This window comes from Stenella coeruleoalba (assembly GCF_951394435.1).
Source record: "Stenella coeruleoalba genome assembly, chromosome: 7".
NCBI lineage: Eukaryota > Metazoa > Chordata > Mammalia > Artiodactyla > Delphinidae > Stenella > Stenella coeruleoalba.
Window position 1 is genome coordinate 79,870,421 of NC_137153.1, and position 25,540 is coordinate 79,895,960.

General features: G+C 39.9%; 1 protein-coding gene and 1 pseudogene across 6 annotated transcripts in view; both read right to left on the reverse strand.

Annotated features, from left to right (window-relative positions):
* PRUNE2 (prune homolog 2 with BCH domain) overlaps positions 1–25,540 on the reverse strand; it is a 377,855-nt gene that overhangs the window by 213,997 nt on the left and 138,318 nt on the right. For all 5 annotated transcript variants that reach the window (XM_079925976.1, XM_079925978.1, XM_079925977.1 and 2 more), the window contains 2 exons: positions 5,847–5,951; positions 1,442–1,644 (listed from right to left, as the gene is read on the reverse strand). In XM_079925976.1, coding sequence (XP_079782102.1) covers positions 1,442–1,644; positions 5,847–5,951 — 308 coding nt within the window. The remainder of the gene's footprint in view (positions 1–1,441; positions 1,645–5,846; positions 5,952–25,540) is intronic.
* LOC307189295 (ER membrane protein complex subunit 6-like) lies at positions 8,054–8,863 on the reverse strand (annotated as a pseudogene). The gene has a single exon. The product of its transcript is annotated as an ER membrane protein complex subunit 6-like (transcript).

Genomic DNA, 25,540 nt, shown 5'->3' on the forward strand with positions numbered 1-25,540 from the left:
ATGAGATAGAGCTGGCTTTTATCGAAGGCAGGAAGAAAGATGTGGATAAAACTGTATTCTTTCTGTCTGCCAAAAACCAAAGAATGGCAAATGAAGAAAATGATCTCAATTTGATGTTGAAAAACATTCTATTTCATAAACAATCCAAAAGCCAGACTTCACAATTTCAGTCTCAAAACCAGCACGGTTTCCATTTTAATTGGTTACAAAACTCTCCCTAAGATCTTGACTGAAACACATGTTTCATAGTTCACTCCTTTGGCTTCCTGCATTGTTTTTGTCCACATCTACTTGTGTTATAGTTGGTTTGAAAAAGTTAACACGTAAATTTAGTCAAGCATGAACACTAATAACTGAAGTCAGTCAAATAACCTATGAATAACTCTCAGCCAGTTGTCAACAACTGATTGATAAATATTATTCAAAAGAATTTTGTGTGTTTCAAATAACATGGGGATAAAAACAGCCCACACAGGCAGATTCTTTTCCAAACTCTTTATAACTGAATGAACTGCATGACTGATTCAGCGTATTCATCCCTAAAGATGCTTCCAGAAGGTTAGATTAAAAATTAGATACTTGTACACGTTTTTATTTCATGTATACTAAGATCAGCGTCCACTGGTGAATGTCATCAATGATCAGCAAATTGGCAAAGTGTGCAAAAAAACTATCATCTCAAACTACTGGGGACTCTTCACTCATTAGCAACAGAGAGCTTATCAGAATAGGACTCTTTGCGATGGGCTGTAAGGTCCTTGAAAGCAGGGAATTTGTCTCATTCCTCTTTATGTACCTGTAGATTCATGTACCAGTTAGCAGCCTCTAAGGACTTATTGAAGGAAGCAGAAGACCCATGTTCTCGTCCAAACTCTTCTACTAACTGCATGTGGTACTTTGGGCAAGTCATTTGCAACACTGGGTTTCAGGTTTCTTGTCCATAAAATAAGGAGTTCAAATTACATGAACTATCAAAAATCCATCCTGCTTTTATAGTATAATGCTATGAATAAATGAGCCAGTGATCCAAGAGCTTTCATAGCCCATGTACATAATTTTCCATTTCACTACTGAGATAAGAATCTTTCAGTTTTACTTAGTGTTTAATTTCAATCTTCATTATACATTTTCAGCAACAATACATAGGACTGTCACGTTGCTATAAGAAAGTGTTTGAAATGATTTAAAATTATAATTTTGGTCTATTTTACAAGACTTTCCACTCAAAGATGTCATATTTGAAATGCCAAAGTAAAAACAGAGAACTGGCATAGCCTGAATTTTGACGTAAGAGAAAAAACACATTCCCTTTCCTGTGAATGTCCTTGGCCTTTAATACATCTCCCTAAACTACAAAAATCCTGAATAAGGTAACACTTTGCACAAAAGAACCTTTGTTAAAAGATCAAACCTCCCTCCAGAGCCTCCTGTGAAGCCTTACCTCGCCAGCATGTTGCTGCCAACAAGCGTTAGAGATAACTTCCCTTCATTATTTAGCTGATGCAGATTAATTTCATCTCGGAATATGTGGAATGATTCAGAGATATTTAGCTCTTCTAAAATAAACCTTGTCTCAGTGAAGTAGCTGAATTCAGTTCTTGATATGTTCAGCACGGGCAAACAGAGAACCTCAGGTGGGCTGACCTACCAGGAAAAAAAGTTGACTGAATCACTGACAGCAGCAGGAGGAAAGAATACAACTACATTTTCTCAAACCTGAGGATAACTGGAAGGGGAACCAAGCCTCGCTAAACCACTTGACATTCATAACCAGCTTTTCCTGAACCCAATTAGCAGAGCATTTTCCTTGGGTAAGTGGCCCCTAATTTTTTTTAACCTCTTGTTACTCCACATGAAACTTCTCGCGCCTTTCTTGAAATATTTTATGTCTCTTTGCACCCCTTCCACGACTGAAAAATATACATACACATTCTCTTCTTCATAGGAAACAAATTCACATGTCTTTATGGAATCAGCAGAAAATTAGAATGATTACAGCAGGATAGGTCAAGACTGTGGTGACACAGAAGGCCTATATGACCCATCTATACTGGAAGCCTGCCACTTGGCTCCAGCCCATTGTTTCCATGCAAAAAATTCAGGTCCAGGATAGGTAAATCTTTCAATTACTCAAGAAAAGCTAGAAATCTTGATTTGGGGCTATTATCTGTGATGTTCAATTGTTACAATTAACTTTTTAATTAAAAATACTGTGTAGGAGGGGAATTCCCTGGTGGTCCAGTGGTTAAGACTCCACACTTCCAATGCAGGGGGCATGGGTTCGATCCCTGGTGGGGGAACTAAGATCCCACATGCTGCACCGCAAGGCCAAAAAAAAAAAAATACTGTGTAGGTTAGTGAAAACTCATATGAGCCAAAATCTGGCCCACAGACTAGCAGATTGTGATTTCTATTAATTTCTTGTATTATTTTTTTAAATCTTATGTTAACAAACCTCTTAAAAAAAACTGTAGTGACGGGGGAAACAGGAGATGGGTAGACGTTAGAGAATTTCAGATTCACAATAATAAACTTATTTCTCCATAGGAATTTTTAAAATGAAGGTGCTTTTAAAAATGACTATGAGTCTATGGCCATAAACCCTAAATATCGCTGAGAGAATGTGGGGTTTGGGAACACTGAATTTTTGCATAAAGTAAATGGCCTTTGTTCTCTCGTCATCACCAGCTCTGTCACAAGCCTAGTATTTATTACACAGTTTTCACATCTTTATCATCCATCTCCCCTTCCTAGCAGGGATTTTCATCTTTTTTGTTCAGTTATGTTTCTCAGTGCATAAAATGGTCTGGCACAAAGTAGGTAACACATGTTTGTTGAGTGGAATAAATGAATCACCTACTGCTATGGAATACAAAGCACAAAGCCATTCCAACAAGGTGGGTTTTATTCCACCTGTCAGGCTAATACAGAATCACAATTGTGTAATAATTATTAGCAATTTATGCATAGCAAGTTGTTTTTCTTATTAATTGATAGAGTTATATATAACTCCTGATACTGAAACCTAAGTCAGGAGCCATGTGGCCTGAGGCTATCCTGGCAGGACCTATTCTGGAGTTGGAGTCAGAAAAACTAGGTTCTAGCCCCAGCCTCTGCTGTGTGACTTTGAGAAAGCTATTTTTCTTTCTGAACCTCAGTTTTCACCATCCATAGAATGGGGCTTACCTACCAGAGTGAAAAGTATTTAAACAGTCAAACATGTGAAGCTGCAAACTCTGTCCTCCTATGTGTTAATACTCTGAGAGGGAGTAGCCAGGTTCTCAGGAAAAATTAAAATGGAGATGCAGACCCATGATAGGGGGCAGGGTCCAGTAAATTAAGAGGAAGACACAGATATTTAACAAATTCCCAGTATGGGACCCATCACTAATTCCATATTGGTCCCCATGCTTAGTAACGAGCCTCAGAAGAGGGAGAAAAGAGGCCACACATCTCTTTATCTATTTTACTATTACAACTAGTTTTCTCACTCCTTTTGTTGGATGTTATTATATTCATTTAGGACACTGTAGCTGTTGGTGGTGGTGTCATTACTATTATATAATTTCCTTAAGAGTCCATCCCATGGTCAGTCTAAAAACCAGTCTGGTTCAGTCAACTCTATGTTCTCAAGACAAGCAACGCCTTTTTTCTAGAAGTCAAAAAGCCCAGTTAAATCACTAATCATTAGAGAAATACAAATCAAAACTACAATGAGATATCTCACACCGGTCAGAATGGCCATCATGAAAAAATCTACAAACAATAAATGCTGGGGAGGGTGTGGAGGAAAGGGAACCCTCTTGCACCGTTGGTGGGAATGTAAATTGATACAGCCACTATGGAGAACAGTATGGAGATTCCTTAAAAAACTAAAAATAAAACTACCATACGACCCAGCAATCCTACTACTGGGCATATACCCTGAGAAAACCATAATTCAAAAAGAGTCATGTACCAAAATATTCACTGCAGCTCTATTTACAAAAGCCAGGACATGGAAGCAACCTAAGTGTCCATCAACAGATGAATGGATAAAGAAGATATGGTACATATATACAATGGAATATTACTCAGCCATAAAAAGAAACAAAATTGAGTTATTTGTAGTGAGGTGGATGGACCTAGAGTGTGTCATACGGAGTGAAGTAAGTCAGAAAGAGAAAAACAAATACCGTATGCTAACACATATACATGGAATCTAAAAAAAAAATAATAATAATAACGGTCATGAAGAACCTAGGGGCAAGACGGGAATAAAAACACAGACCTACTAGAGGGTGGACTTGGGGATACGGGGAGGGGGGTGGGCTGGGACGAGGGGGGAGGGTGGCATGGACGTGTATACAGTACCGGGCGTGAAGTGGATAGCTGGTGGGAGGCAGCCGCGTGGCGTGGGGAGATCAGCTCGGTGCTTTGTGACTGCCTGGAGGGGTGGGATGGGGCGGAGGGAGGGAGACGGGGGTGGGGGGGGGAGATATGGGGACGTATGTATCTGTGTGACATTCACTTTGTTGTAGAGCAGAGGCTAACGCACCATTGTGGAGCAATTACACTCCAATAAAGAGGTTTAAAAAACAAAAAACAAAAAACCCAGTTAAGGCAGGCAGTGGGGGGAGATAAATTAGGAGTTTGGGATTAACAGATACACATTGCTATATATAAAATAGGTAAACAACAAGGACCTACTGCATAGCACAGGGAATTATACTCAGTATCTTGAAATATTCTATAATGGAAAAGAATCTGAAAATCAAGTGTACAGCAAAGTAACTGAATCGCTTTGCTGTACACTCAAAACTAACACAATATTGTAAATTAACTATACTTCAATAAAAAAATAAATAAGAAAAAATTCAGTTAATAAGATTAGTATTCGATATGCATGTCTTAACACAGGCACATTTCTCTCCTCATACCAATTAATCTCCCTTGTATAGTTTGGCACATTTTAAGATAAATTTGATAGAAAGCCGTATGTAGATATGAGAAGATTTTATCTGGCATTTTTTGTCAGCTGCTGACCCAAAGCCATTCTTGCCACCTATAGCTCATTCTGGAAGACTGGGTTCCATGTGAACTTAAATCGTTCTAGATCAGCTATGCATACTCTCAGAGTTAAGGATCCAAACAAAATTGGAATAAAACAAATTTAACTCCAGAAAATTAAAAACTGTGTGAAATTGGGAATAGCACTGAGACACTCATAATGTAATTTTTTAGGCTTTAAGGTGAGCCATTAACATGGGCTGATGAATTTATGGAATGGAAATTTTAAAACAGTTTATTTCAAGAAAGGTCTTTTCCACCTCTGGCCCAAGGGAGATGACTGCAACTGAGAATGACCTTGCTGTGCAAAGTCAGGCTAAAAGGCAAACACAGAATATAGATGTGACATGTAATACCTCTATTACTGAAAATTCCAGCCAGTATGCTCTGTACTTCATGTAATGTTCACACAGGTTATTCTGCACATATTTTTCTACTCCCAAAGGCAAGATTATCCAACAAGGATAGTAAAGGAAAACAAGACATTCTGATCCTTACTTTTGTCAGTTCTCTGAATTTCCATAAAAGTAATCAACTATTATAAAATTTTTAAATTTTTATTTGAAAAAAATTGATCTTATTGAAATAATGTTTTATGCAGAGTCAGTAAAAGTGACTAGAACAATGCCTAACATGTAATAAGTGACCAATAAATATCGATTAATGGATTATAATACATTATTCTCTGCAATAAACCAGAACATGAAAATTTAAGTTTCCTTGTTTTTCCTGAAAATGTTTGTTTTTAAAAGTTATATCATAATTCAAATAAAAAGCATAATCTTCTTTTCCCTCACCTTGTCTAGAAAGTAAGCATATGTGAAGGCAGAAATGAGAGAATCCAGGTCACACGATTTATGTCCAATAACCACATGGACCTTCTCCAAGCGTTTGCTTCGATTCTGAAACAAATCCAAATAAAACATCACAATTTAACAACAGATTAATATAAAGTGGATATTTTTCAATCTTTTTCAAAGTATGCCTTAGCTATATTCAGACAATTGCAGAAATTCATAAATGTATCATGAAGTTTTATATAAGGACATAAAACTGCACAACATGTTTAACATTCAGAAATGCTCATTCAAATTTTAGTTAATTGTCAGGAACAGAAAATTGTTGGTTCGAAACCTTGGGAGCTTCCTTGGGTGAAATCTGAAACTGGCCCCCATATACAGAAGGCAAGGGGAGATTGAAGAAAGAGGCAGGCCACTCCAGATTGGTAGGTGGCAGGTTCAGTATGCAAGGGAACTTACTTACAAGGCTTGTCTTGGGCGGCCACAAGACAAGTATATCTCCACACCTGCCCACCAGAATCAAAAGTTTATATAGAGGCCTTAACTGGCTTCAGTGACGTGTGGTCTCAACAACGCATTGCTCTCTCGAGGCTGTGTCCTTGAAAATGGTTCCCACTGTGTGATCAGTGGGCAGATTGTACCTTCCAAGGTCAGGGGAGGGGGTGAGGAGCCTCCAGTTGCCAGGGTCTAGCTCTCGGGTCAACTGGCAGTCATGTCCTCTCAATGACCTCCTCCAACAAAAATGTGGTTTTATTAAGATCATCCACAATCTAACTTAATATGAACTGTATCTCTGAGTCATAATTTTTTAGTAAAAGATTATTTTGGTCTAAAGAGCAGTTCCATAGTATTCCATATCACTTCCTTATATAAGAAGTTCCTCTCTCTTTGAGAGACAGTGACTTTTTTCATATGTCCCTGGCGTGCAACACAATTTGGTAGGAATTTATTTTTTCCTGCCACATTTTGGGTGACAGGATATGCTCTCTCTGCATTACATTCTATCAGTTAGCAAATAAAAGTTGTGGTAACACTTTTCTTCCCTCCAGAGAGAGGACTCTGATTAGTATTATTTCTCTAAAAATACAAATCAGTTGCTATTAAAGGGTGTATATTGTCACCTCTCTGTAAGAGAATACATACTATTTTCTTTCCTGGCTAACTCAATACTTCCTTAAAATTCCTTTACAGAAGGCTGACCTCCTTATAAAATACTGAGTTGGAATTGCTAAAGATCTAATCACTTTCAGAAAATTACACAACAAAACTGTCCAATAATGATGTGTAGCCTAAATTGACACCTTTATAGTATGTCAGAGATGATACATATATATACTTCCTCCACTTTTCATCCTTTGTTTTAATTTCTTTTTTTAGGACTGACTAGAAAGCCAACTCAATTATAGTACTGCTCAAAAAACCTACATTAAAAATCCACTGTTCGTGACCACTTCAATAAAAAAGACTTGTTATTCCTTTTTCTACAGAACAAAGGTAAAGGATTATTTAGTAACTTACTAGGCCTCTTACAATGTGTTGGTATGTATAGGGAACTGCCATATCAGACTCAGAAACTAGTTATTCAACAACCAAGCTGTGGCCCAAGGAACATAAAGTAAATCTCGGAGGAGGCTCGGTCAAGAGCCTATCAATGTAGAGAATGACGGCAGGATCAATATTGCAGATGAGTCGTCCAGTATGCAATATTGTTAAATTAAAATAAATGTATATATTTTAAAATATATTGACATCTTGATCTGTAGTAAAACAACAGGATTTTTTTTTTTTTTTTTTTTTTGCGGTACGCGGGCCTCCCAGTGCTGTGGCCTCTCCCGTTGCGGAGCACAGGCTCCGGACGCGCAGGCTCAGCGGCCATGGCTCACAGGCCCAGCAGCTCTGCGCGTGTGGGATCTTCCCGGACCGGGGCACGAACCAGTGTCCCCTGCATCGGCAGGCGGACTCTCAACCACTGCACCACCAGAGAAGACCTTTTTTTTTTTTTTTTTAAGGGTCTCACTTTTCATTTAATCTGAAGAACAGTACAGGTTCTTCGTCTTAAGATATAAATTATTTAAAACGTTACAGGACAAGGGGCGACTCCAACAATTTTAAAACTTAGGTAAGTCTACCTGGTGTTAATTTCTGGCAACACTCCTCCCAATCTGTTTTTTGTTTTTTTTTTTAAAGTCATCCCTGCCCACGTTTCAGTAGACGTGCCCCATGCCCTAGATGAACGTCCAGAACAGGACATAGGTGAAGAGGCCTCCATGAGACTCCTGTAAAGAGAGGTCTTCGCGACTTAAAATATTTGTTCCACCTCCTTCCCGCCTTGAGAATTAAGAGCAGGAAGAGCAGGATGGAGGCGAGCAGGTAGAAGATGAAGCCGTAGAGGCCGGTGAGGCCGAGTTTGCCGGCCGTGGCCCCTGACAGCGCCGACACCGAGGTCCGGCAGTAATCCAGGACGGCGCCGTCGCCCCGCACAGCGGCCTCGCTGATGAACGGCGGCCCCTCCCGCTTGGCCACCACAGCGGCCATCGCACCCGCCCGGGCTCGGCCTCTGCTTTCTCGTGGAGCAACGCGGGGCTGCGGAGAGAACCAAGTTACAGGTGGCGCCCGGAGCGTGGCGAGTTGGGTTCGCGCCGCCCCTCCCCCTGGGGCTGCGGAGACCTCGCACCCCTCAGTCTCGGACCTTCGAAAGACGCTGAAAAGGCTGAGGGCTCGGGGTTGCTGGCGGCACATCTGCATTTCCCGCCCAGACTCGCCCAGTTACCTGGAACCCGGCGGCGGACGCAATAGCTCGGCGCTCCCTCAGACAGCCCGTGGTAGGGATTCCCACGGCGCCATCTTGCATTCAAACAACAGGATTTTAAAACGTTATAAACTCTCTGAAGATACTTACAACCACTGCCCTTCCATCACCATCTGTAGCTCCCATTCCTTCCTCTCCCAGCTTCCTTCCCTCGAGCTCATAAATTTATAGCTAGCTCACTTGTACTTTCTGAGGATTCGTCGAGGCTCAGTTCTTAACTCTCAAAGCCAGACTGCTTCCCCTGTGCAAGACCGTCAGATATTTTAGAGGTATCTAAAGAAATTTGGCTAAATGGAATTACACTCCATTACAACACAAACAAATGCATTAGGAAATCATATTACTGTAGACTGTTGTTCTTCCGAGAAGCTCGAAGGTCTAAGTAGACATTACCTCATTTCTCCTCCCATATCTCTTGTGAGGCAGACAGTAAGAAGATTAATAACACATTTTATGGGTCAATAGAGCCTGTGATAGGACCAGGATTGTTCCCAGAACCCATGATCCAGTACAAAGAGCCCTGTCTCTTCTGCCCTTCACCATCCACTCCACAATGCCATAATGACTTCAGCATCCACAGAATGAACAGGCATGGAGATGGAGGGAGAAAGAGAATGTTAAATATGCCTTCTAAATACAGCAAGGCTTCAGAAAATGATAGCATCGAAATGACCCCAAAGCTGACCTATCTGCTTTCTTGTCTAGGTTCAGTAACTCCTAGGCACGGCTCTGCATTCAACACTCAACTTGCAGGAAAGAAGACATGGGGGGAAATAAGAAGACTTGTGTGCCAATTCATTTCACAGCCCAAGCCAATCATTAATTAGAAAAAGAAAGGAGCTAAATAGGATTGTGAACCCAAATATGTTGGACCAATTTTCACAATTTGGGAATCTTCTAAAATTATGATTTATTCATCCTTCTCCATTTAAAGAGAAAAAAGCACGTATCATCTTACAGATCAGGCTGTAGAAGATCCCAGTACAAATCTTGGAGGGTTACTTTTAGTACCACATGCCCCTCTTCATGCTTTCTTGTTTGTCTTCTGATTCCCCCTTCTTCCCACACATCCAGTTCCCTGAGAGTCATGACTTCTTCTGGCTCCATTTACTGTGTCTACCATCTCCAGCCAATGCCCCAGCCCTCAGGCTCCAACACTATCTTCTCCCCAGCACCCACCTCCATCAAAATGTACCATTCTGGTGCCCATACTATCAGGGATCTATCTGCTCCTCCACTAGCAATTCCAATAGAGAGTCCATGCCAACAAGTACCCTTGGGTTAATGCGTTACCCACCAAGGTAACGTACTTTCATTTTAAAGAGACCTTCCAGAGATTATGCCACAATCCAAAAAGATGACCAGAAATTTCAGCCTGGCTGAAAATGTTGGACAAGAAAAAAGGGACCTCACAACAAGAAGGTACCTTTGGTGACTACCAATCAGCCTTAAAAATAGTAGGCTCAACCTCAAAAAAATCTTAGATGTTCCAAAGTGCCTGATTTCTACCAAAACCCACTAAGATATAATTAGAGTGTAGCAAAAGTCAGATATCATAGTAACCAGGCCCAGATAGACTCCTGCCTGCTTGGAGGAATAAAACATGAAATTAGTTATATCAATCTTAATATCTATGTCCCTTGATACAGTTCAAATTGGAGTTTAGAGTATTCACAAAGAAACAATTATGCTCAAATAAAAGTGACATATGTACAATTTTATCAATTCAATTAATCATTGTCATTCAACTAATAAAACCCTGTTTGTGCCAGGCATTGCACTAAGTCCTGGGGATACAGCACTGAACCAAACAGACAAAGATCCCAGTCCCCGTGGCACTTTTATTTTAGTGCAAGGAGATATAAAGAACCAGTAATTAGATTATGATGAATGGAAGAGGAGGGTGCCCTGGGATGAGGCTCACTGAGAAGGTGACATTTGAATAAAGACCCGAAGTGAAGAAGTGGGACCTCCAGTTATCTCAGGCCAAGGAAATAGCAGGTGCAAAGGTGAAAGCATGCCCAGGATGTTCAACAAATAATTATTACCTAGTGTATACATTCTCTAAATGTGACTTTGTAAACTCCTAGCCAGGAGTGAATAGATCTGGCAAGGAAATAGCCATCCCCTGGTATTGATACAAGCTCACCAAGGCTTAAGGAATCTCAGGAGACAGAAGATTCGTCGTTACTACCTACACCCAGTACTGAACAAGCCCAACACAAAATGGAATCTTGATAATGGGTTGAAATAGATACTACACTCAATTTATACTATACCCTACACTTCCGAGTAGATGGATAGAATCTTACTATAATCAATGTATAAAAGAAAACATATTGAATATGCCAGTATTCCGGATCACGATTTTAATATGCTTTCAAAGTGTAAATCTATACCTCACTAAAATGAGACTTCTTAATGAAGTTTACTTCTTACCTCTTTTTAAAAGCAGAGAAACACCTAAGCATTCAGATTCATCCGCCCGTGAAAGCAAACTGTACTTGTCAGGCAAAAGCACTTTCAAACACACCCACAGAAAACAGACCTGATCAGAAACAGCCTTGCCGTTAGCTCAGCCTCCTCCGTCAATTTTTTCATAACTCCACCCTCTGAGGAACAAGGCTGCTCCTGCCTGGAACTTTCACATCTGGAGCCCCACAGCTAACTTTTAGTGAACAAGCTCTTGCAATACAGCTATACTATGATTTCTCCATACCCAACCTACCCAACTCTCTTTTCCTAAAAACCCCAGGCAAATGTTTTCAAAAATAATGATTTGAAATGAATTTTGTTTCAAAAACGTTATAGGCAAAGCCTATGAAAGTTGGAGAGTCCCCTTCCTCGCACATTACAGCAGGGCACATTCTTTAGTCCCTCATCCTTAACCAAAAAGTGAAGACGCGAGAGAAGAAGCTGCTTGAATTTGTCGAATGGTATCTCCAAAGAAACCCAGGCACAGAAAACAGTTGGCAATTGACTTGACTACTTCTAACTCCAAGTCAATGAGGGGTCTTCCTTCCTGAAGGCTGGCTCTGGGTGGCACAGAAAAGGGCCCGGTTCCTCCCCCAGAAAAACCCTGTGAATCTATGGCTGCCATGATTCTAAATCAGTAGACTCACAGGATGGGCAAGAGGAAACCTTACATGCTGCTAATCCCTAGCAATCCCTATGTCCACGCCAGTCACAGTCACCAGGAAAGCCAGGAGTGGGGAGGGGGGGGGGTGCATACGGAACCACAGCCAAATGAGCAGCAGGGACAAAGGGAGCTGTGGAGCTGCCCAGAGCAACCTGGTCTTCCAAAGGCGAGAACTATAAGTCTCTGATCAGCTCTGTCGGGTATGGATAAAGTCACATCCTTTGTTCATTTGGTAAATGAATGAGATGCCTCTTGATATCGGCCTTGGGTTTGAGATGATGTCTGCAATTCCTGACCTGCTGCTGAACTTCTCATAATCTTATCATTACCTGGAAAAAGGCTGGGACCCAGAGGGAGCTAAATGCTGGAGGGAATAGCATGGCATCAATCGAAAGTTTAAAAAAACAAAGGAGAAAAATCTTATCACTCTGTGCAAAGTCCCCAGAACACAGGGACTTTCCTCATCAACTGAAACCTTTGTATTTTATTCCTTATTTTTGTTTATTTTTCTGGTAAGAAAAGAAATACATGTCATTATAAAAAGTCAGACGCAACAAAAATTAATAAAACAAAGATAACAACTGTTGAATATTCCACATTTTAAATTTACGCATGTATATTTTCACATATACTTTACAAAAATGGGGTACTTCTACTATTTAGAGACTTCCTTTTTTCACTTAACAGTATACTATGGACCTTTTTCCATGACCAAAACTACAGTTATTCTTCATTCTTACTGGCTTAATGGTAGCAATTGTGTGGACACATCTGTATGTATGGAGGGGTGGTGGGGTTGGTATGTATATATAGAATTCCTGAAATTAGAATACATGCTTCTTCTTTAAATCTGCATGATATTGCCAAATAGGATACTCTGGCCCACTGGCCACCTAGTTTAGTCCAATTTCACTCTAATGGTTAATTAATAAACAATAAGAAGTGACTGGAGGCTGTAATTGATCTCTTCTGAGAGTTGTACCTCAGGTCATGTGTAAAAGCAAAAACATTTACCAGAATCTATAAATTCAGGACACAGACTTTTTATATTTAATTTTCTCATAAATGTCCAAATTTAATTGGTGACGTACTAGATGAATATAAAGCAATGAATTAGGAAAAGGCAAAAGCTTTCAATGACGAAACTCAAATGATTTTGAGATAATTTAATTGTCTCACTTACTGATAAAATGAAAACCTAATCAACTCAGAGAAGTATATATTGTCTAGAGCCTCCCCACTCACCACCCTCCTAACCAACCCCAGTAATATTTTCCTTCAGCCTCTCTTTGCCATGCTGAAGAAGGCCCTCTTTTAGTATCTCTCATTTGGGAAAAATGAGGGATGAGAGTCGGTCTGAGCAAATTCAGCTATAAATGGCTCAGACCCTGTGCACCTGTATCCCTTCTAGACTGTCAAATGCAGAGGCCATTGTGGGTAGGCGGTGAGGGGGCAAAAGCTAAACCCACCTATTGCCCAAGGCCCTTCTTGGGTGGGCATCTGGGTCCCCAGTTTCCTTGGGGTCAGGATCCTTTTAGTTGGGGCATCGGGTACTGGCTCAACCATCCTTTGTCTTTCTCAGCTGAATCCATCTTCCTCAGCCTGTTTGCTACCGATCTTGAAAACACAATGTTCTCAAAAGGAATGACTTCATATACGGTTTACATACTTCCTCTGGATCATAATAATGATTTGGGCTGGAACTGTTATTTTACTTACAGCATTTAATTTTTTTATATTTTTTTTGTTCAAGATTCCTTTACTGACAATGTCCTCAAAGGACAGTTTTGGGGGACAGCACCATTATTTTTCCTCCACAACTTCAACCAGAAAAGGTCAAGGATGGTCCTCCCAAATCCTTACCTTTCCTGAAAAGCCCCTTTAGGAATTGTCCTACATAGCTTCCTAAGATATTATCATTTTTCAGCCATTCCACTTTTGGGGGAACTGTGTCCATACATGTATTACCAACTGGATGGGGTAGCTCTTTACTTTCCTTTTGGTACTGCTTCCTTTCAGCTTGAGTAGAAATCTGTCTGCCATGGTTTCATAGATTTTTATAATCTCTCAACCTTCCTCTTTTCAGACATAAGAGCTGTAGTCTTTTCCATCTAGCTTCATCTCTGACCTTCCGCTGTCTGTGCCCCTTTGCTATGCTTACACCTTGCTATGAACTGAATTGTGTACCCCCATAATGCATATGTCAAAGGCCTAACCCCCAATGTGATGGTATTTGGAAATGGGGTCTTTGAAAAATAATTGGGTATAGATTTAGTCATGAGGGTGGGGCCCTCAAGATGGAATTAGTGCTCTTATAAGACACCAGAGTGCTTGTGCTCTCTATCTCTCTATTTCTTTCTATCTCCCTCCACCATGTGAGATCACAGGGAGAAGGAGGCTTTTGATAAGCCCAGATGATGGTTCTCACCAGAACCCAACCATGCTGACACTCTGATCTTGGACTTCCAGGCTTCAGAACTGTGAGAAATAAATTTCTGGTGTTTAACCCACCCAGTCCATGGTATTTTGTTATGGCAGCCCAAACTTATTAATACAGACCTCCAAATTGGACTCATTCCAAAATTTAAATCTACCTAGCAAATAACTGATCTTTAGAGAAAGCTTGGAAGAGCTTATTTTACTAAATGATTGATGTCAAAGGCAATACAAGGGTTTTAAAAACCAAACGAAAAAGAACACCCCTGCTACACACACATAGAAAACTACACCCACGTCACCTAAGGTTAATTTACTATCAAACATAGAAGTTAATTTATACCATCATAGTAATGTAAGTTACTTTATAAAATAATGTATGTTCATTGTAAAATATTTGGAAAATGTAGAAACACAAAGAAAAAAATCCTCAAGACCCAAAATAATCACTATGAACAAAACGTATTCCTTCCAACTTTGTTCTATACGTTTATGAGTGTTCTCTTTTGTAATACTGTGATCATATTATACCTAACATTTTATAGCTTCTCTAACAACATTCTGAGTATTCTTTTAAAATTCTAAAATATAAATGTTGTGATGACCAGGAGTAATATGTGTTTGCTTTTGTAACCCCAGCTGCCCAGTCTATTGCTTTGCACATAGTAGGTGCTCAATAACCATTGAAAAAGTGAATAAGTAAATGAATAACTATGACATTTAATGGATGCAGTATTCATTAATAAGGATCATTATAAATTATTTAGTCAGTTCCTTACTGTTGCAGATTTAAGTTAATTTTTTGATAATGTAAATAAGACTGCAGGGAATATTTGGAACATAGTATTTTTGTGCCCATCTCTAGTTATTTCTTCAGGATAAACTCCCAGATTTTACATTTCTGGGTCAAAGAATGTAGGTATTTTAACGCTCACCAGAAAAGTTGTAGAAATTTACATTTTCACCTACAGAAATACCTGATTTTCAAATCTTCAACTCTGTGTTTAAGCATTATCTTGTTGATAGGTAAAATAGTATCTTAATGTTGTATTTATTATAATTATAAGGGCTTTAGGTCATTTTTTCATACAGATACTAAACATTCCTATCTTCATACAGACATATTTTTTGTGAATTTTTCACTGTATATCCTTTTAGGATGTTTATCCTATTCTCACTGATGCATTAAAATACTATATTATTAACAAATTCAACTCTGGAAACATTAATGAGATATTACTTTGTTCTCTGGCCTTGGGCATCTACGGAACAGCTTGTTCAATAAGTTGCATTAAGTGTGCAGTAAGCATGAATTATTTAATATGATATTATCCTTTCAAGCACTAAAGAGTAATGGTAGACTCTTTACCATCTTTTCCTCAGTCTACCTACTGTGCTTTCTGAAAATGTTGCAATAATACAGGTCAGATTCTGCCTTGGTCTCTAGCTCTTGATCGGAATGCATTTACTTCTCTTATAATGAGCCTCATGTAAAAATGATAATGCAATTTAAATTTAAATCTAAGGTGCTGAATTTATCATTATTAAGTGTCTTTAAAAGTAGTGAAAATTTTGATAGACAACAGCACCAAAAAGAATGACAGAACTAAGATAATAGATCTTAAAAGTTCTCATCACAAAGAAAAAAAATTATAACTATGTATGGTGATGGATATTTAAATAAAAATAGATATATTGTGGTGATCATTTCACTATATATTATATACAAATACAAATGATTCGATATACAAATATCAAATCATTATGCTGTATACCTGAGACTAATATAATGTTACATGTAAACAATATCCCAGTAAATATATACATATAGCATGTGATTTAGCTACTTCAATTCTCTGGGAAAAAATGATAAAAGATAAACAACAGAGCAGGAGATAATATTTGCACCATCTTTCTATTAAAAGGGCAATATTCCTAACATACAAAAAGTTTATACACATTGATTTAGAAAAAGACAAATAACCAATGGAATAATCAGTAGAAGTATGAACAGGCAATTAACAGAAGAAAAATGAATAAATGAAAAGAAATTCAGCCTCATTAGTAGTCATGGAAATGCAAATTAGACCAAAAATAAAACGGTTTTTTTTTTTTTTGGCCCATCACATTGGCAAAAAATTGAGAGTGCTAACATCCACCGCTGGTTAGATTGTAGGCAGCAGAAAGGAACACTACAACCAATGTGGGAATAATTTGACAGTATCCTTTAAAAGGCAGAATGTTCACACTTTTTTTTTTTTTTCCTCGGTACGCGGGCTTCTCACTGTTGTGGCCTCTCCCGTTGTGGAGCACAGGCTCCGGACGCGCAGGCTCAGCGGCCATGGCTCACGGGTCCAGCCGCTCCGCGGCATGTGGGATCTCCCCGGACCGGGGCACGAACCCGTGTGCCCTGCATCAGCAGGCGGACTCTCAACCACTGCGCCGCCAGGGAAGCCCTGTTCACACTTTTTGATCCAACTAATTTATTTCACTTCTAGGCATCTATTCTATAGAAATAAAATCACCAATAAATATGGATACTTTTAAAATTCCTTATTATAATTCAAAATCCATTCTTAAATATGGATATTCAATAAAATCCCAAAGAATGTTTATTGAAGCAGTATTTGTAATGGAAGCAAAAACAAAAAACAAGTAAGAAACAATGTCAATATATAACCAAGGAATCGTTGGGCAAATTATGGACTATCCATAAAGTAGAATCAAAGCAACTATTACCAAACAAATGAGTTAGATCACCATCTAATGACCTGGAAAGATGTATTCCAATATTTTGCCCACTACATCACATGGCTACTTCTTCCTTCCTGGGTCCTGCCTCTCAGAAGAAAAGCACGCTGTGGCTTCTGCTTGGGTGACAGTACTGTCTTGCTGACTGCAATAGGATCACCTACTAGGACATTATTGTAATGCAGATTTCTGAGCCCATCCTGATAGTCAGAATTAGTAAGTCTGTAGTAAAGTCTAAGAATACTGTGACTTGTTTGGGAACCATGGCCTTAAAGAGAACCCAAGGTTAGCGCCCAGGGACCATCTGGCTTCTGTCAACTGCAGAATGTATCTGCGGTTGGGTTTTGAAAGGGGCTGCCGGAGGTGCTCTAGATTAAGTACAATTTCAGAGGGAATTACTGATGTTACATTACTTAGATTTACTCAAATCTAGAGTTAGAAAAGGGCTTGGGTTCACCCAGTTGAAACCCATCAATGGTTTACAAAGTGAGGTTGTGGACCTCCAAGTAAGAGAAGAAACTATGTAAACTCTTGTTTACCTCATCCTTTAAAGTAGTCTGTTTTTCTAAAAATATACAATGTGCCTTATATGCTAGTCAATTAATACATGAACAGAATTCAGAAATAAATGTATGTCCTCAGAGAATGAACTCAAAAGACTTTTACTAATGCTGTTGTACAACCAAAAAATGTTAGAGACCATTTTTTTATAGATGAGAAACTACGAACTGAGAGATAAAGAGCAGAGGTAAGTAACTGTATCCCCCATCTAAAGTCCACCATGGCCCAATATTCTACTTCTGCTGTGTATTACGGCAAAACAAAAGTCAACCACACAAATGAAAATAAACAGTAACTCTCTTCATTTACTGGCATGTGCAATCTTTAGTTCCTAGTCACCCATGCATTTGGGGGTCAGCTATTCAATATCAGAGATCCAGTTCTACTAGATCAATGGTTCCTTGCAAGTCCTGGCCACATCCTGAACTTGGTATCCCCCAGAGTTCCTAAGGCAGTGAGTGTTCTGCACACAGCTGATGCTCAAATCAACATTTGCTAGTGAAAACAATGATTGGATATAACAGTTGGGCAGAAGAGGGTTTTCAATTTTTAGATCCTTTGTCATGCTCTTATGAAATAACAGTACTATGGACTAACACTTTGTTAATAGCCCAAAAGTTAAAAATTGTATTACAGGCTGCAAGTAATCATCCCTCTCTCAAGCTTAACAGATTCTCATTTCGTGGTAGGGTCTCTCTCTGAATCTCTATACACACACACACACACACACACCCCCCAGAGTATGATGACACGTGCATTCTGCCTACCTCATGGTATAAAGTTCAAAACAAAGCTTTAAAATGATTTTATATAGTGACAGATTATATGACTATTATTCATCACATATTACTTATCACATATTTTCCCCTTTCCTCTTCTGAATCTATTCCACATTCTAAATTATTCATTATTCTGAAGACATAACTGTTGTAATAATTTTCTTTTTGATGTCTCAAGCAGTGGAAAGTAGTCCACTGTGGAACTCTGTCAAAACATGACTTGCGGGCTTCCCTGGTGGCGCAGTGGTTGAGAGTCTGCCTGCCGATGCAGGGGACGCGGGTTCGTGCCCCGGTCCGGGAGGATCCCACATGCCGCGGAGGGGCTGGGCCCGTGAGCCATGGCCGCTGAGCCTGTGCGTCCGGAGCCTGTGCTCCGCGGCGGGAGAGGCCACAGCAGTGAGAGGCCCGCATACCGCAAAAAAAAAAAGAAAAGAAAAAGAAAAAAAAAACATGACTTGCTATTAGTGGTGTGCGTCAAACGGGCCCAATCCTGGGCCCTGATCCATTAACCCCCATGGAAGGTTTAACTGTAATTAGCTACCAGGTGTTACTCAGCTGTGGCCCCAGCACTTAAAGTGGTTAACGGATGTCCAGTGTACAATAATTTTAAAATTCCAGTTTACATGATTTCAAGACAAAAGGGTATTTATTGTATTAGCAATCAGAGCTCGTGGGGTTGCTGCCCCAAAGCACTATTTTTCTAAGGAATTCTAAAACTTCATATAGTGCTTTTACCTATTTTGCAGTTACATCATATCCCTTTCAGTTGACAAAATGTGGAGAATGTGTCATAAAGTTCAAATTACTTCCTATTGTCTATTCATAAATAGGATAACGATAAGACATACAACTGCTCTCCCCAAAGGTTGTTAAGTGTTCACATCTAGAATGTCCTTTTCATCAAATGCTGATAATTTCTCAAGCCGGGAGATGAATGTGTGAAGTTTTCTCGGGCTCCTCTGTGGTGTGCGCTTAAAAACACAAATAATTAAAAGTAACTCTGAGAGACTAAGACAAGAAAGCAAAGAGGCTTACAAGAAAGAAGGAGAGAAAGGAAAGAAAAAAAGAAAGAGAGGGACGGAGGGAGGGAAAGAGAGAGAGAAGGAAGGATGAGGGAGGGAGGAAGGAGGGATGAAGGGAGAGAAAGCCCTTTTCACCAGGTCTTGGGAAAAGCCTGGGCCCTTGAGTGCACACTCTGGGTAGCTAGTCAGAGCATGTCTTGGTTTCCATCCTTAGAGGTGAATCAGCACTTAGAATTGTACTTGGTAAAAATACTCAACTAAATATCGATTGAAAGGATGGACTAAAGCAATAAAATAAGAAGCCCAAATTCTGAGCTCGCGGGCAGCTAAAGCCTGGATTGAGACCAGAACAGCACGACCAGGAAGATGGTTTGTCTCCCTCCTCCTGTACCCTTCACCTCCCTCATCTACCACCCAGAACCCTCCCACGAACACTCACACATGTCCCACGCCCTGTGGGACATTCTTTTTTATCTTTGTCTTATGGGGAGGGGCTGGAGAAGAACAGCAGCGTTTATGATACCATCCAGGCACAACAAAGGAAAAGCAAACCCTCTTGGACCCGGAAAAGCCAATCCGTAGCACCCTGACACGATTCCAACGGAATCTTCTGTGATGTAATTGAACAAAGAAAATGTTCTCAGTGGAACTAGGATTTAGGGCTAAATCAGCGAGACGTCCCAGGGCTGTAAGCTTAACTTAGTATCAGGAAAATTACTGGAGGGAAATAAAAAACGGAGAGCCTTCCCTTTGCTTTTCTTTTTGTGGGCTTGCTTTTTTCCCCCTTCATCTTGGCGGCTTTATGTTATTCCTACGCTCCTACGTGCACGTTACCTGAATGTTCACCCTGGCGGCAATAAGTCAAAAACAATTTTTAAAAGGTGGACAAATAGCCCCCAATTGTGATTTCAATCATGATTCCCTAGAGCACTCAGACCTGCTTCCATATTTTTTACTTTCCTCATCCATGGAAAAAAGAAATGCACTTTGAACACAAGGTGGACGTAAATGGGAAGGGGGGTCTTTAATAACTTTTTAATCAACATATCACGGGAAAACTTAGGATGACATTTAGTAAATATATAACCTGCACTAAGTGTTTCTGTAAAACTTCTGTAGTAAATAACTTATATCAGGCGCAGAGGGAAAATATCCAAAATAACAAAAGGTATGATGACCTTTGAACGACTTCGCTTTACCTGTCATTTTCTATCCATCCAAACACAGTCTCGAGGCTCTCTGCTAAGAATATAGAACCTTCTGAAAAATAGGATGTACGTCTGTGTGTAGACAGGTGTTGCTGGGTTCTGTAGCAGATGTCCACACACACTCTCAGGCCTGTTCCATTTGATCAAGTCCATCAATACGAATAACCCCTTGAATGAGGTGCATATGGGAATAAGGAGGAAGTGACCTTACTGTTAACACCTATGTAGGAAGTGAGAAGCTAAATAGCCACCCCCTTCCCCAACAGCTGCACTAGAGGATGGACATGGACTGAGGGAATTCTATAAAATGGAAGTCCCCCCATGTGGGTCACTGACACAATCTCTGCTGGAACAACTCACAGAAGCATCTCTAGGTTAAAGCAATTTGTCCAGGGATGGGCAACACCCAAACCACTGAGCTTCGAAATACAAAATCAATCAGAAAAAAAAAAAGATGAGAAAGCTATGCTTATGTTACTACTTCTCAAATTTGCCCTAAAGATTAATATTTAGTAATAGCCCTAATTTTTGTTGCTATCTTTCTCACCTTTAAAGTTGTTATAAGTTGTAGGAATTTACTTTTTTCCTTGATTAAAAGTATTTCCTTTTTTACTGGAAACATGGTGATTCATAAGTATTTTAATTTTTCTTTAATTGATCTTTATGGAAAAGAAAAAATAGCCTTCTCGGCTCTACACTAAGTTCCCAGAACTTTCTTTTGTGAGCCTTCCCTCAGATCAGGTTCTCTTAACTGTATCGCCTCTTCCAAAGCCAGCCGCTGTATGGCGCAGGCTGTCCGGATCCTTTAATTATTTCTTCTCCCTCAGACTGGGAGGGCTGAAGCTAATTAGTCAGGTTTTTTCTCTCCATGATCAAGCCAAGATGCGCTCAGAAGACTTTTCCCAGAAGCTTTGCTTTTCTGCAGTCAGCTTTTTGTTGTCATAAGGAAGATCTATTGCTTTAATACTCACGCGAGCAAATGTCTGTATTTGGAATGGACGTCAGGCAGGTGACACCACACACCTGGCATGTCTGAAACCTTCTCAGACATGACAGTAATGAACAGATAAGTGGCTAGAAGCCGGCAGGAGGAGAAGATGCATTTCCAGCAAGATGCAGTTACGCAGGTTCACAAGGACATGTACTAGAGATATGCAGAGCAATGACTGTACTTTGCAAAGATGACAGTTTTTAATGATGCCGTTATTCAGTACACTGTGTGTTTTTCAGTGACAGAAGAACCCTCACCTTCCAAGTGACCTCTCATTCTCTCTCACTGTCTCTCAATATTTTGCAAAATAGAAAACCCTTTTCAAACCTAAACAGTACCTGGCACAGAGTAATTGGGTATTCAATAAAGATTTATTAAAATACGTGTCTGGTGACACAGCATAGTGCCGTAGGATATAGATGTAGATGAAGATAGATATTAAAATATGTGCATATGTATTATTTCATATGTTTTAAAAGCATAAACATGTTAACATTAACTAAGTATCACCCTCTGAGAACAAGCTTTTCCAGTGAAAAGTTTCCAGTTTTATAAGCGTCAGATCCTTCCAACCCTGGGATAACATGATTTTATGATTCTAAGTACTAAATAACCTATGTTTCAGTTGCCCAGACATTTTCCCTTTGCTCTCTTCTGTTGAGAGAATTGCCCGGAGTCTCCAAACATAGCCCCTCAATATAGAAAGATTTCAATATATCCATTTGAATTTTACTTTTGCCATTTAAAGGTGCATCATCAACTGAATAGATTATGATAAAGTTACCTTTAATACAAAATATTTGAACAAAGTTTTCTGCCTTGTTATTTTAAATAATCATGTAAAAAAAGAAAGGTGTTATATTAGAGGAAGATTTCGTTATTTTAATTTTTAAATAGATGTCACATTGAACTTTCAATTAAAAATATATATCCAAAGAATGACAAATGAGGAAGGTTTAAAAATATTATGGCAACCTTAACAATACAAAATAAAAATGCATCAGACTGCCAAATCTTTCACCATAATAAATAGCTGTAATATGGATGACATCAGCTTTTAAAATTTTTCACTCACCCTGTAAAATAAACCTTTGTTCATTTTGGGCTTGTGGCTATATTCAATGATGAATTATGTACAGCTTTTAATTAAAGACTCAAATTTTCTTACCATTTTATTTTCCTTAAGAGAGTACTCTTTCTGAGTAATTTCTTTAGCAGAAGTTTAAAAATTCAATAACAACTAGAATATTACATCCTAATTTCTTAATACTGTGGTGTCTGCTCTGAAAATTCCAAATATTTGAAACTATTAGTAACCTAACACTTATGACAACTGCAAACCCACTGTCCTATGCATAGATGTGAAGCTTTTGGAGGTACTGACGTAGAAGCAAATAGTCTTATTAGAAATACTTGTCAGTTACTCACCAGACAACAATTGGAGAAGTGAATCTATGGTTTGAAGACCCAAAGGAGTAATAGCATTTTAGCAGTGACCTTGAACTCATTAAGAAAGTATTGTTTGGATAAAGAAGATGTGGCACATATACACAATGGAATATTACTCAGCCATAAAAAGAAACGAAATTGAGCTATTTGTAATGAGATGGATGGACCTAGAGTCTGTCATACAGAGTGAAGTAAGTCAGAAAGAGAAAGACAAATACCATATGCTAACACATATATATGGAATTCAAGAAAAAAAAATGTCATGAAGAACCTAGGGGTAAGACAGGAATAAAGACACAAACCTACTAGAGAATGGACTTGAGGATATGGGGAGGGAGAAGGGTAAGCTGTGACAAAGCGAGAGAGAGACACGGACATATATACACTACAAAACCTAAGTTAGATAGCTAGTGGGAAGCAGCCGCATAGCACAGGGAGATCAGCTCGGTGCTTTGTGACTGCCTGGAGGGGTGGCATAGGGAGGGTGGGAGGGAGGGAGATGCAAGAGTGAAGAGATGTGGGAACATATGTATATGTATAACTGATTCACTTTGTTATGAAGCAGAAACTAACACACCATTGTATTGCAATTATACTCCAATAAAGATGTAAAAAGAAAGTATTGTTTATCTTCACAAATCAAAGTCCTGCCCTGTGCTCCCCTCCCAAGTTTTGTTGTTATTGGTTTGTTTGACTCTATTTCAGAAGGTTATAGCAACTAAGAGCCCTTAGATCATAAAACACACAAATTTTCATCAAAGGAAGAACAGAGAGCAAGACTCCCCAACACGTGTGTGCACGCGGGCATGTGTGTGTGTGACTTCTGAATTCACTCATGTCTTGAGATCTTTAGAATCTCAGGGTGGAAAAATGGAGAGAAGATGCTTTTTAAAAATCCTTGATAGTTAAGCTTCTGGATGTTGTGGTAGGAGAGTGCTGGTAGTAAAATGTGGGATGGGGGCAAGAAAAGATGGAGAGAATGTGGGACCATTGATGGGGGAGGTGGTCCTCTCTTCCCATTCTCTTGGTGAGCAAACCCCAGCTAACTGGGGAGAGAAACTCAAGTGGCAACAACCAGTTAGTAACAACGGTGACAGCAGAGAGCACCTCACTGTCTCACAACCCCAGGGGGGCGCCATTCACATCCCATGGAGCTGTGCCCAGGGGATGCCATTCACATGCATTTCAAGTGAATGGTGCCTCCAGGGCAACTGCTGAGCCACTGCTGTGGTTTCTCTGATCCTGGCATCATTTCACAAAATTCTCAGAATCCTGGGTGAGAGATCCTTTAGCATCCCCAAGTTAAGTCTGGTGCACAGAGACTGCCGGAGGTAACTGCCCCAGGACGGGAATTGCCAAAGGTGTGCATCTGACCACTTCCCTGCCTGTGGGCTGACAGCAGCGCGGACTGTTTCTAGTAATCCAGTGCCTCCAAGGCTCTGTACAGTCCTGCCTTCCTCTACCTCCTACAGGCTGTTTCATACATGTTTTTAAAATTATCCAGGTTAACTTTTTATCATCCTGGGGCAAATGGAACAAACATGAATTACTATGGTAATATGGTGTTTGGTAATTATGATATAGGTAATGCCATTGTAAGAAATGAAAACAATAAACCTTTATACAGATTAGCACAGACAATGGCATATTTAGAAAGCTTCCATTGTTTGGCCCTACCTGGCAACAATGGACACTAGGCCATGTCCACCACAGTCCTTGCCAACTGGAAGGTGGTCCTTCAGAGAACTGACCCTTACTTGCAGCCATCTCCACTGAGAGCATAGCATCAGCCAGCCCCGCCACTGAGGCGTCTTCAGGGGCATATTCCAGACCCTTCTCTCAGCCCACCCTTCCTGAGTTTCTCCCCAGCTTCTTGCCCCTCCATGAGCTCTTAGGAAAGTCCCTCCTTCTAGAGAATGGGGGAGGGGAACAGGGCAATGAGGTCCAAAAAACAGTCTGTTTTCATTTCTCCGGCACCCTGCTACAAAAACAGTGGGGTTCTTCCTACATTACAGGTTACTGAAAAACAGTGTGTGGGCACAGAGGACAGGAGCATTAACTGCCCCAAAGTGTCGAGAAACTTCTCGAGAAGGTCCTTCGTCCAGAAAAGAGAGGTGAGAGATTCCCAGGCTGAGAAGTAGCCGGAGCCTCTACCGTTCTTTCCATGCGAGATTCTCATTAAGTCAAAAATCACTGGACACAATGTTTATGGGAAGCATACACACACACACACACGCACGCACGCACGCACGCACCTACAAGCTCCTTCTTGGACGCAGATTCAGGTGAAATGAGAGTTTACAGGTGAAATGGCATGATGTCTGTGATTTGCTCTCACATACCCCCAGGAAACAAAACTGTCCATGTACGGCGTGGAAACAGATGAAACAGAATGGCAAAGCATTGGTAATTATTGAAGATAACTGTTATGGGTTGAGTTTCATCCCCTCAAAATTCCTACGTTGGGGTTCTAAAACTCCAGTGCCTCAGAACTTACTTGGAAATGGGGTTGTTGCAGATGTAATTAGTTAAGCTGGATGAGGTCA